At 42.5% G+C, this 13,783-nt stretch overlaps 1 protein-coding gene across 2 annotated transcripts; it reads left to right on the top strand.

Annotated features, from left to right (window-relative positions):
* The first annotated feature begins 6,895 nt into the window (after positions 1–6,895).
* Positions 6,896–10,376, top strand: LOC124682549 (probable apyrase 6). Of its 2 annotated transcripts, XM_047217219.1 has the most exons (9): positions 6,912–7,494; positions 7,736–7,848; positions 7,937–8,044; positions 8,251–8,305; positions 8,558–8,752; positions 9,301–9,398; positions 9,585–9,781; positions 9,860–9,946; positions 10,039–10,376. In XM_047217219.1, exons 1-9 carry the CDS (start codon positions 6,933–6,935, stop codon positions 10,205–10,207), a joined length of 1,584 nt encoding a protein of 527 aa, XP_047073175.1. In that variant the 5' UTR covers positions 6,912–6,932; the 3' UTR covers positions 10,208–10,376. The 2 variants fall into 2 exon arrangements, with proteins under 2 accessions (XP_047073168.1, XP_047073175.1); XM_047217212.1 differs by having other exon boundaries at positions 6,896–7,494; positions 9,860–10,376.
* Positions 10,377–13,783: the final 3,407 nt, after the last annotated feature.

The raw sequence follows: 13,783 nt of genomic DNA, 5'->3' as shown, positions 1-13,783 counted from the left end.
GATTCCTTTATGACGTTGTCGAGCTTGTTTACTCCGGCTTGAGGTGTGCTTTTGCAGCCCTACACAATGAATGGTGTTTGTTATCCAACAAGAGAGTGTTTGAGAGTAGCATTTATTTATTCAATTATGTGATCATTGTTGAGAGTGTCCACTAGTGAAAGTATGATCCCTATGCCTTGTTTCTAAGTAAAGACGCCAGGCGTCCCAATCCTCCAACTATTGGGGCACTAACGATATTCGCATATCCATGAATTGATCGTCCTTAGTATGCACCGTTGCTAAGACTCGTCGTTTCGAAGCATCTCGTGATGATCGGGTGTTATAGATTCTACGTGTGCATACAACGGGTGCAAGCCAGATTTGCACAAGCGAATACTAAGGTTAAACTTTACGAGCCTAGCATGTACAGACATGGTCTCGGAAAGTCGTCATGATATAATGGATAAAATTATGAGTGAAATTGTTCATCATATTACATAGTTACTAATAGTGAAATCTGGAACACTTGTCATATGATGATCAACTTCAAAGTAAGAACCTCAAGGTTATTGGTATTTGACCAACAAACCTAGAAGTTATTGATGTTGAAGTGTTTTTCTGAATAATGAGGAAAGCTAAAAGAGAAACTACAAAAGATTATTGGCAGAAAGAAAGAAAAGACTAGAAAGTCTAGCTCAGGTGTATATAGATGATATACATGTTATGGATGTATTCCTTGTTTGGTCACATAATAAAATTCTTGGGTATTTGTACCAAATTGGTTGGTATGAGATGTCATACAGTACAACGCAATACAAGATTACGATGGCCTAAGTGACTGATAAGGAATATGGTAATAATGCACGTCTGGAACATAATAAAGTGTTATTATGTTGTTGGCATTCTACCTAGCCCTTAGAATTTATAATAAAGAACTTAATAATTGTTATTTTGCTCTGGTCAAATGAAAACAATGAGTTGTTCAAATTATGACATTACTCCATGTACGATGGATAAGTTATTATAAATCTTAATGGTGAAATACACATACATAACACTGACGCTAAAATGCCACAAGGCAAATGATTTGAATTCCACTTATTTGTGAAACCGCCATTTAGATCATGTTAGAAAGGAACGCATGAAGGAACTCCATGCAAATGGATTTTTGGAGTCATTTGATTTTTTGAATCATTTGGCGCTTGCAAATCTTTTCTAAAGAGAATGACTAAAATTCCGTTCATAGGCCAAGAGATAAACGGGCAACTAACTTAGTGGAAACGTACATGATGATGTATGTGGTTCACTGGGCGTAGTTGTGTGCGGGAGATTCTTCTACTTCATGAGAACTCCCAACAATGAATTGAGTATATATATATATGAATATATTCGATAAGGAAGAAGTTTGAAACATTTGAATGGATTCAAATAAATTTTAGCATGAAGTGGAAATCATCGTAATAGAAAAGTCAAATAACTATGATTGGATCATGGGGGAAATATTTGAATTACGAGTTTTAGCGAACATCTAAGAGAGTTATGAAATTGTTCTACAACTCACATTTCTTGGAGTATCATAGTGATGATGTAGTATCCGAGAGACGTATCCAAACCTTGTTGGATTAATGATGAGATAAAATGATGCCATTATATTTTTGTGGATTATGCTTTAGAGACTACCGCTTTTACACTAAATAGAGCATCATCATGATCCGTTGAAATGACACCATACAAGTTATGGCATGGGTATGAACCTTAATAGTCCTTTCTTAAATTTTGGTATGCATAGCATATGTAAATAAGTTTACAACCAAAATCGGATAAATGTCTTTGTTGGTTATCCCAAAGTTTTGATTGGGAATTCTTTCCACTATGGAGACAAAGACAAAAGTGTTTGTCAATGTTTCTTATTTCCAAGAAATTTTTTTCTAGTGAAGTATTTGAGTGGGAGGACAATAGAACTTGATAAGGTTTATGAACCTGAGCATAATGATCAGAGTAGCGCATCATCGGAAATGGTTCTGGAAGCGGCCACGACGATCATGGCTCCCATGACTACAAAGTGTTTTAGCCATAGAGATCGAAGTACATATTGAACCTTGTAGGTATGGTTTACTTTGTGATCAAATAAATGATTTGTGGACAAAGGATTGATTTTGAACAATAATAAACCAACTACAAACAAAGAAGTTATGATGGGCCCTGACTCCGTTAAAATGGCTATACGTCATGATATCCAAGATAGATGGATACTTTTTGAAAGTAAATGGATCTATAAAATTGATGGACTTGGATGAAATATCCTTGAATAAGCTCGACTTGTCGAAAAATTGTTTACGACAAAGTTCAAAGAGTTGACTACGATAAGATTAGATCTTCCGTAACGATGCTTATAGTCTATGTGGATTATTCTAGTAATCGCTACATATTCTTTTATGAGATATGCTAGTAGGATGGCAAAATACATTACTTAACAGAAGTGTGTATTAAAGGTGTATACAAGATACAAACAAGAGTTTTGCTGGTCCGTGGAATACTAGATAGGTATAAAAACTTCAAATGGATGAAGTGAGTATCACGGAGTTGGAATCTTCACCGGATGAAATAGTCAAAGAGTTTTTGATTTCATCAGAAACGATGAAAATACTTGCAATTGCAAGAAATTGAGTGGGAGCGCTGAGACATATTTATAATACTTTATGTAGATGACATATCGTTGATTAAAAATAATGTAATTATATAATTGATTAAAAATGTTTCATTGAGAATTAACTTCAATGAAAGGATATGAACTGAAACATATTTAGTGTCAAGATCTATGAAGATAGATTGAAACACATAATAAGTTTAAGTCAAAAGTACATAGAATGAATATTGAAGTAGTTCAATATAAAATATTAAGAATATGTTCTTTTCATGTGAAGGTTTAACAAGACTTGAGTGTATTTGACACTCAATGAGTAAAACCACATGAGCGATTTTAGATCACGAATAATATGTACATAATCAGATGTCATGTGCTCTAAAGAGTTAGGAGCATATACCAGAATGATTCATGTGATGATTATTGGACAACAGTAGGAATATCCTTGAGTACTTTAGAAGAACCAAGGATATATATATAATTTTGTATGGGGTAATGACAAACAAATCGCTGTAATGTGTTGCACCGATATTAGTTTGGTCACATATAAAAAATAAATTTCAATCTCAATTAGGCTAAGTGTTGTTTAAAAGGTAGCACGATAAGCTAGAATAAGTCTATGCTAGATTTAGATGTGTTCTAAATATTATGACGGATTCTACAGAAGAAGGCAGAGTATGTCATTGTTTTGACAATGATTGAGGATGTTAATTCGAGAAGTTCTTTGAGAACTTGGTGTAGTTCCGATAGTGTCAGAACTTTGAAGCTATATTGTGTGTGACAATATTAGTGACATATTTCAGACCGCGGAATTAAGGTTCCACCAAAAGACCAAACATATTTAATGCCGACTCATTTGGAAAATGAGTGATGCGTTGAGACACAAATGAATTGCAAAATACATACGTTTCTGAGCGTGTCAGATCCGTTAACTAAAACCTCTCCCGTCAGCAAAACATGATAAAGCACCAGAAGGCCAAGATGTTATATCTTTACAAATGTAAACTAGATTATTGACTCTAGTGCAAGTGGGAGACTGTTGGAGATATGCCCAAGAGGCAATAATAAAATGGTTATTATAATATATCTTTGAGTTTATGGTAATGTTTACATACCATGCTATAATTGTATTAACCGAAACATTGATACATGTGTGTTATGTGAACAACAAGGAGTCCCTAGTAAGCCTCTTGTATAACTAGCTTGTTGATTAATAGATGATCTTAGTTTTATGATCATGAACATTGTATGTTATTAATAACAAGGTTATGTCATTAAGTGAATGATATAATGGACATACACCCAAATAAGCGTAGCATAAGATCACGTCATTAAGTTCATTTGCTATAAGCTTTCCGATACATAGTTACCTAGTCTTTCGACCATGAGATCATGTAAATCACTTATGCCGGAAGGGTACTTTGATTACATCAAACGCCACTGCGTAAATGGGTGGTTATAAAGGTGGGATTAATTATTCGGAAAGTATGAGTTGAGGCATATGGATCAAGAGTGGGATATTGTCCATCCCGATGACGGATAGATATACTCTGGGCCCTCTCGGTGGAATGTCGTCTAATTAGCTTGCAAGCATATGAATGGTTCATAAGAGACCACATACCACGGTACGAGTAAAGAGTACTTGTCGGAGACGAGGTTGAACGAGGTATAGAGATACCGATGATCAAACCTCGGACAAGTAAAATATCGCGAGACAAAGGGAATCAGTATCGTATGTAAATGGTTCAATCGATCACTAAGTTATCGTTGAATATGTGGGATCCATCATGGATCTCCAGATCCCACTATTGGTTATTGGTCGGAAAGAAGTCTCAACCATGTCTGCATAGTTCACGAACCGTAGGGTGACACACTTAAGGTTTGATGTCATTTAAGTAGATATGGAATATGGAATGGAGTTCGAAGTTTTGTTCGGAGTCTCAGATAGGATCTAGGACATCACGAGGAGTTCCGAAATGGTCCGGAGAATAAGATTCATACATAGGAAGTCATTTTACAAGTTTGAAAATGATCTGGTGCATTTATGGAAGGTTCTAGAAGGTTCTAGAAAATTCCGGAAGAAATCACTATGGAAGGCGGAGTCCCGGAGGGACTCCACTAGCATGGCCGGCCAACCCTAAGGGGAGGAGTCCCAGGTGGACTCCACCTAAAGGTGGCCGGCCACCCCCCCTCAAGGAAAGGTGGGAGTCCCACCTTGAGTAGGACTCCCCTCTTGAGTAGGTTTCCCACCTATGGCAAGTTTTGGTGTTGGGGTCTTATTCGAAGACTTGGACTACAAATCTTGGGGGCTTCCACCTATATAATGAGAAGGAAAGGGGAGGGGCCGGCCACACCAAGCCCTCTTGGCTGCAGCCCCCAAGTGGTCGGCGCCCAAACCCTAGCCTCTCCCCAAACCCTAGCCTCTCCTCCTCCACATAATGCTCCCGCATCGCATATGCGAAGCCCTGCCGGAGTTCTCCACCACCACCGCCACCACGCCGTTGTGCTGCCGGGATTCCGAGGAGGATCTACTACTTCCGCTGCCCGCTGGAACGGGGAGGAGTACATCGTCTTCATCAACACCGTACGTGTGACCGAGTACGGAGGTGCTGCCCGATTGTGGCACCATCAAGATCTTCTACGCGCTTTTGAAAGCGGCAAGTGATCATCTTCTGCAACAACGAGATCTAATCTCGTAGGCTTTGGAAATCTTCAAGGGTTAGTCTCGTGATTCCCTCGCTGCTACCGTCTTCTAGATTAGATCTTGGCTTGTGTTTCATTCTTGCGGTAGGAATTTTTTTGTTTTCTATGCTACGAATCCCATCAGACACGATCCTCAACATGGTACCGCCCTAAAACCTCAGGGATATTCAACTCACTGGGTGCTTGGCGGCACTCAGTCGCTTCATCTTGTGGCTTAGCGAAAAGGCACTCCCATACCACAAGCTCATGAAGAAGGTAGGCACTTGCACGTGAACATCTGAGGCCCAAGACGTGCTTGTCTAATTAGAGACCATGCTCAGTATTGGCAGCTCGGATACCGAACACCGATGGAGCCCATGCACCTCTACATCTTGGCTACCATCCATGTGGTCAGCGCCGTATTGGCGGTCGAGCTACAAGAGGATGGTCACATCGAGAAGGTGTAGTGCCCAATCTAATTTGTCCGCGGAGGGACACATGAGTAGGAGGAATGAGAACAAATGACTGGGTGGCTATCATGTCGTACCGTATGTCAGAGTCCTATGTGGGAGATGTGTCTGGACAAAAAAAATGTTCTATCAACCCGAAGTTTGAGACGTGCAAGGGGTGTTCGGCCAAAAATGACCTGTCCAGACCGATGAGAGACGTGGTTGGAGGCCAATTATGTGTCTAGACCCTATTGGATAGATGGGTACGATGAGGGCAGCTGTCCTAGGAGAGTTTTCCAAAACAAAGCTCTTCGTTGGCTGATGCGGCTTTTAGAGCAAAGGGTATATGGCCTCACAGATGACTCCAAGATTGGGCACCCTTGTTTTCTCGGCTATCATATACTCTTTTCCACGCATCTTTTGAGACGATATTTTTGCGAACAATCCACTAATCTATTAGTAATCATCAACAATAGTACAAAGAGCTCTAGAAATAATAAAAATTACAAATAGATGTTTGGACTACCTAGGGAAGACTACAAGCACTAGAACGAGCCGAATGTGTGTCACCGTCATTGTCCTCCCTCACTGGAGCCGAACAAAGCTTGACGTAGTAAAACTTGTTTTAGTAGATGGATGAGAAGTTATCGTGTTAAGTCTCCAAAGGACCAGCGCCCCAGACGACAACTATTGTCAAAGATGACAACCATCGATTGAAGATCAAACTTGTAACCACACCAACTAACACGAACAAAACCGGATCCCGAAGATCCGGTGGGAAAGACATGGCAGCAAAGACATGATAGAGCAGAGAGGACCTTCTTTTAACTTGAGAAGCTGGCCACCTCCTATACATTGTAGAGGCGATCTTGGCCATCTTCATTCTACTCCCATATGATCTTTTCTAAAAATTTGAATGAAATCATGTTCGAAAATGTGGTAGACGCGGACAAGAGATGCGACGGCCATTCTAGCGCGAGAATGTCAGGCAGAGGCAGCCGCGAGAACCCCTCCCGAGCAACCAGCTGTACACCTTGTACGGTCAATTACCCCCGATTCCCCGCTGCCCGCTCCCCGCCTTTCCTCGCCGTACCGGATCCCGCCGCAGCCTCGCGGCGGCGCGCCGTCGCGCCCCGCGTCCCCGGACGCCCTCCACCGCCGACCGAGCTCACCCTCTGATGCGCCGCCCCAATGCTCGCGTCGAGCCGCCTGCCCAAGCACAGGAGCAAACCCTAGCTTCTGCCCCCGCATCCAAGATGGCCGCCCAACGGCAGCGCTCCAGCTCCAGCCTCGGCCGCCGCCACCTAGCCGGCGCGCTCGCTTTCCTCGCGGCCACCGCCTTCGCCCTCCTGCTCCTCCTCCCCCGCTCGGCGCCCCCAAGCTACGGCGTCGTCATCGACGCCGGCAGCACGGGCAGCCGCGTCCACGTCATCGCCTACCACGCGGGGCCGCTCCCGAAGCTGGACTGGACGCGCACGGCGTCACTGAAGGCGGCCCCGGGGCTGTCCTCGTTCGCGGCCGACCCTGGCACCGCGGGCCCGTCGATCGCGCCGTTACTGGAGTTCGCACGGCGGCGCGTGCCGCGGGATAGTTGGGTGCGCACCGAGGTGCGGCTCATGGCCACGGCCGGCCTCCGGCTGCTTGATGCCGTCACGGCTGAAGCCGTCTTGGAGTCATGCAGGGAGTTGCTTCGGGAGTCAGGGTTCCAGTTCCAGGACGAATGGGCCACCATGATTTCAGGTATATGCTAAAAGTGTAAATCTGCTCATTTCGCGTACATGTTGTGAAAACGTTCAGACTTGCGGTGCTTGTATGCCATTGATCAGTATATTCACGGGCTGAAATGTGCTGAAGAAATTCTTCCGTTTAGTAGATTATTAATGTATATGATGGGGTTGTGTTTGTTGTGCACGACACCATATTGGTAAAATTTTATGTTTCCGTCAAGGTGATTACTAATACATCTTAATCTGCTGCACAGGAGCTGAGGAAGGGATTTATGCATGGGTTGCGGCAAATTATGCATTGGGTACTCTGGGTGGTGCTACACAAGATACTACTGGGATAATTGAGCTTGGTGGGGCTTCTATTCAGGTTTCGCTATCGTTTTCATGCTAAGAAATTGCTTCTTGCAGTAAATTATCTTAAGACTTCTTACCGTTGAGGTATTTGTGATTAATAGGTAACGTTTGTCACCAATAAACCTATGCCTCCGGAGTTCTCCCACGTGCTCAAGCTTGGCGACATCACATATAACCTGTACAGCCACAGTTTTCTACATCTTGGTCAGGTGATTTCTATGCACAAATATTTGTTTCTTGTGGATGCACCACTATCCATTATAAATATCCTCTTATTTTATCTATGGTATACTTCAAAGAAGTAAAATACAAGTTTGGCACCTGGTCACCATGTTCTCTACCAAGTGCTGAACATTAGATGCATTTTTGCTGTTATTTTCGAACCATTAACTGTTATATCTTATTTTGTGTGCAGAATGTAGCGTATGAGTCACTCCATGAATTGCTGAGCAGACCGGGCCTTAAATCAAGTAGGTTTGTTAAAACCCATTTATAGTTGCTAATTAGGCTACATGTGCATATATCTAATGCTCTATATGATTTAAGCCCCATTCCATTCCAAGACTTACATTATGCAGATGCTTTTTTTATGATCATGCTTCTTTTTGTCTCCTATGTTCATCTCTCTGGCCATGTGCATGATGTTAGGCTAAGTAACCTGGAAAAGTAGTTTAAATGAAAACGTTAAAGTCTCTGTACTTAAATTTCAATTTATCTTGCAGTGGCCACCCATTTAACTCATCAAGCTACATACAGAGATCCTTGCACCCCAAGGGGATTTTCGCGCATGGGTGGAGAAGTTAAACTTCCAGCTAGCATTCTTGAGTCAAAGGCGGAGTACAACCCATTTGCTCATGCTGTTGGTAACTTCTCTGAGTGTAGATCTGCAGTGAGAACACTATTGCAGAAAGGACAAGGTAGGCATCACTCATATACTTCATCTCTATCCTATTCCTTTTCTTTATGTATGACTGGAGAAGATATGTTCTACTTTGCTGAGCAAATATGTTTTCTCTAAAAAAGGGCTGCTTGTCTTTTGAGCTGTGTAGTGTTTTGAGGAAGAAACCGTAGACTACTTAACTTATGTTGTTGAATCCAGAACAAAAGTTAACTTTACTTTATCTTATACTTGTAAAAGATGCCTAAAGATAAACGGTGACTCTGCAATGACTTTTTGTGGAACATTGATGACTTATCAAAGTGATCATACTGTTGATGGTAACAAAGTTTCCTGGTTCCTGGCATTTTTGGTATGGTCTGTGATTGGCAGGACACATTGGCGTTTTGTGTTGCTAAGTAATTGTCAACTAAATTCATTTGCTTACCTACACTCCAGATACAAAACTTGCAAATACTATTACGTTTCCAAAGTTCGACAAGTCATGAAACACAATCTCTACCATGGTGTTATTGTTCTCCATTCATACTGTAATAAAGAGGAGCTAAACATTGTATCCCTTTCCAGAGGAATGTATGTATCATGATTGCCGTATGGGAGCAGCATTTGTACCAGATCTAGAAGGAAAATTCTTAGCAACCGAGAATTTCTTTCATACCTCGAAGGTTTGTACCTCTCCATACTTCCCTCCCTCTCTTGGGTACTTGGTATTCCAGAAAGTTTGAGTTAGTTACATATTTAGTTAGACAGAGGACAAAAGCAATACCATTTGTCACATTTCCCCCCGAATGTTCAGTAGTTCAGACATTTTTTGCTGTGGAAATAATGTTGAAATTTTGACAACTTAACAGTTCTTTGGGCTGCATTCGAAGTCTTTTCTTTCTGATCTGATTCTAGCCGGAGAGCAATTTTGCCATGGGGACTGGTCAAACATAAAAAAGAAGTACCGTTCTTTCAATGAGGGGGAACTGCTCCTTTTTTGCTTCTCTTCGGCGTATATTGTGGCCTTACTGCATGATACTCTAAAATTTCCTATGGATCATAAGAGGTGGGTTCCCCTTTCACTGCTTAATATCATCACCATGTATCTTTAAATCTAGTATTTACAATGTTTATTCTGTTTCAGCATTGATGTTACAAATCAAATTCGGGGTGTCCCAGTTGAATGGGCTTTGGGCGCTTTTATTGTGCAGAAGACACCAAACCGGACAGAGTACTCAGATCTATCAGTTTCATATCTAGACAACTATGACTCTTCTGGGTTGGTGCCACTTATTTTCATTACTACTGTGGTTGTATTTACAGCATGCTCCATCCTGAAGTGGAGAAGACCTCACCTCAAGACAATATACGACATGGAGAAAGGACGGTACATCATAACCAGGGTCAGCCGATGAGCCTCGCGCCTCGTCGTTGGGAGTTGATGGAGTTCCTGCGATGGGGCACCAGTGACCATAAATGTAAATATTCATGATTTGATTTTTTACTGCAACAATTGTATGGTTCGACATGCTGCCTTGCTGAACTGGACGAGTGTAAGCAGCCCTTTTGTATATTACGACGGTTCGACATGCTGCCTTGCTGAACTGGACCGAGTGTAAGCAGCCCTTTTGTATATTATGATGACTTGGGTTGCTGCAGTACTTGTGGGTATAGATGTGCTCTGTTGGTCACAAATTACTGCTGATTTAATCGGAGTTTTGTGTTGTTGGAATTTCAGAAATAGTGCCAAAAATCTTGTGTTTGACCATCTCAGGCATGTACGGTAGGGAAGACATGTCTTTTCTTATCAATCCACGTCATCTGAAGAAGACATTAAAGATAAGTGATACAATGCATTATCTATTATTATCATCTCTAGCAATAAATAAAATTAATTAAATTTCCGAAGGAAATTGGGTTACTAAGCGAAAATAAATGATACAATGGAGAAAATAGTCTTTTTTTTATTTCATAAGAGACTATCCTTTAGCTAAGGGAAGGCAGGGAAATTGCATGGGTGAACCTGGGAGCAAGCGCACCCTATATTTTTTAAAAAATTAGTAATTCAGAAAAAGGTCAAAAAAATTCAAATCTTTTTGGGAATCAAATATGATCATGTATTGTACTCGTATACGAAAGATTCACCATGGAATAACTTCTCTTGTTTCCTGGGTGAAAAAAACAGACTTGAAGGTCCTATATTAAAGTACTATTCACGCTATATTCGTCATAGATTTGTTTTTTTCTTGCCTGAAGTCAATGTGAAATATTTCTTGGCCAAACAAATTTATACGAGTACAATACTTGATTATCTTTGACTCTCAAAAGGATTCGATTTTTTTGACTTTATTTGAAATTAATACATTTTTTGGAGTATATAGGGTGCGCCTGCACCCGAGAGCCAAAAGTCCGGGTCAAAGGCATCCGTCTCTTTCTTAAATCTCTCTCCTCAACTAAGCAAAAATATGACGCGGAACCATAAGGAAAGATCGACATCACTCTATTTTACATGCCCTAACACGGTTTCCTGCTCTCCTTAGCACAGGTATGTAGCCAAGTCGGTGTATTTTTTCTGGGATTTGGCCATTTTGTACAAAAAAAAACCGATATCTAGGCCATCCGAAAATTATAAACCTGAATGGTTGTGTAACTAAATTAAGCCTGAACCAAAGAAAAAGAGAAACTTCAATTATCAAAAGAGAGTGTAAAAAGTGGTTCCGTTTCCAGGGTTATACATGTTGAAATATTGGGCCCACTTTTAGTGGCCCAAATTAGATTTCAGTTTTTCCTATAAATCTCAAAGCCCACATAGTGGCAGCCATGTGAGTTTGAGCCCAAGTTGGTGGCAGCTCACTAGGGAGTGGCAAGAGGTGGGAAGTTTAGTCCCACATGGAAAGTTGGGAGGAAGTTAGACCACCTTATAAGGTGGGTTGTTCCACCACTAGTAAGTGAGTGAGAATAGGAGTGCTACACGCGCGCGCTCCTCCTCCTCCTCGCTCGACTCGACTCGACTCGACTCGACTCGACTCGACGCGCGCGCGCGCGCCGCGCTCGTGTTGAGTGGATTGAGCCTCGAGCCGAGACTTTCCTTACTTTTTGCACCTCAGGAAAACGAACAGAGTCCTAGACGGACGCGTCACAGCCTATATAATCTCTTGCCCGGCTACCGCAGAAATATATCGAATATACGTAGCCTACTCCATCCCGCGCGCCGACGTGCATCGGCGAACGGGAGAGCAGGTCTCCGGAACCGCTCGTCCTTGCGATCCTGTACGGGAGAGGGCGAATTAGGTTTTTGGGAAGCGCTCGCGCGACCGCTCAAGCTCTTCATCACGGGTCGCCTTCCGTCCAAGTCGGGCGGTGCTGCCTACCGTCGTCTTCAACGCCGTCTACTTCGACCCGTCGTCCCCGTCGTCAACAACGTTGTCATCAACAACGTTACCGCTGCGACAGCTGCTCGCTACACCTCCACCGCCACCACCACCGGATCGGTACGTGCGATATATCTCGATCCGTTTAGCGATGGATGCTTTACCGTTTGTGCCGTCGCTACTCATGTTGATTAATGCATCTAGTATGTTTGAGTTTCACATGTTAGTAGTTGCTGCCGTCATGTTTTATATTCTGGAATTAATCATGGAAATTGTGCCTAATTATCCAACAATCCAAAAACCTAATTGTAGGCAATTTCCGAGTTAACAATGGCTGGTTTTTCCGATGCACCGAGGCCGGATAAGTTTACCGGTGTGCACTTTAAGAGATGGCAGTATAAGGCCATGCTCCGCTTACTCATTCGAAAGTGTTCGAAGTTACGGATGGTTTACCCGAAGGAACTATATCCGACCAAGATCAGAACAAGTTCAAGGAAAACAATACTCTCTTCGTCGGATGCGTTCTAAGTATTCTTGCCGATCGTCCGTGTGATGTGTACATGCACTTAACGTACGGTAAAGAGCTCGGGATGCACCGAATGCTAAGTTCGGTGCAACCGATGCGGCGAGTGAACCGTACATCATGGAGAGCTTCCATGACATCGGGATGGTTAACAACCGTTCGTAGTCGAACAAGCTCATGAGATACGAGTGCATTGCGAAAGAGCTTGAACTCCTTAAGTGTGCCTTACCCGACAAGTTTGTGGCTGGATGCATCATCGCTAAGTTGCCCCCTTCATGGAGGAACTTTGCCACAACTCTCAAACACAAGAGACAGGAGATATCGCTTGAAAATCCGATAGCGTCTCTTGATGTTGAGGAGAAAGCTCGGGCTAAGGATAATACCGAGAAAGGAGAGGGTCGATCTAGCGCCAACATGGTGCAGAAGAAACCCTACATCAAGAACAAAGGGAATAACAAGCCCTCCTTCAATAAGCCTATGAAGACTACAACCTTCAAGAAGAAGAAGATGATAAACAAAGCAGATCTGAGCTGCTTTACCTCTGGAGAGGCTGGCCACTTTTCTAAGGACTGTCCAGAGAGGGCAGACCGCAAGAAAAAGGGGAGGCAAGTCAACACGGTGACCGCTAGCAATGCCGATGGGTACGGTAATCTCTTTATTGTTCTTTCGGTATTTCAATCTCCATGTTGGTGGATTGATACAGGTGCTAATGTTCATGTGTGTGCCGACATATCCATGTTCACTTCTTACCAGGTCGCCCGGGATTCTTCCGTCTTGATGGGGAATGGGTCACATGCTTCGTTCGTGGTGTTGGCACGGTAGATCCGAAGTTCACTTCGGGGAAGATCGTGCAGCCGAGGAACGTGCGAGCATGTCCCTACTATGAACAAGAATCTCGTTAGCGGCTCCCTTCTATGCAGAGATGGGTTTAAGGTTGTTTTAGAGTCGAATAAAGTAGTTGTTTCCAAGTTTGGACAATTTATTGGTAAAGGCTATGAGTGCGGAGGCTTGTTCCGCTTTTCGCTTTCGATTTCAGCAATAAGTCCGTGAACCATATTTGTGGCAATGTTAGTGATGATACCGGTGTTTGGCATTCTCGTTTATGTCACATTAATTTTGGTTTAATGTCTCGGCTATCCGAGTTTAAGTTTAATTCCGAATTTCACCATTGCCA

Source organism: Lolium rigidum, chromosome 1 (assembly GCF_022539505.1).
Source record: "Lolium rigidum isolate FL_2022 chromosome 1, APGP_CSIRO_Lrig_0.1, whole genome shotgun sequence".
Taxonomy (NCBI): Eukaryota; Viridiplantae; Streptophyta; class Magnoliopsida; order Poales; family Poaceae; genus Lolium; species Lolium rigidum.
The sequence above is the reverse complement of the archived record's forward strand: the minus strand, read 5'-3'. Positions and strand labels throughout refer to the sequence as shown.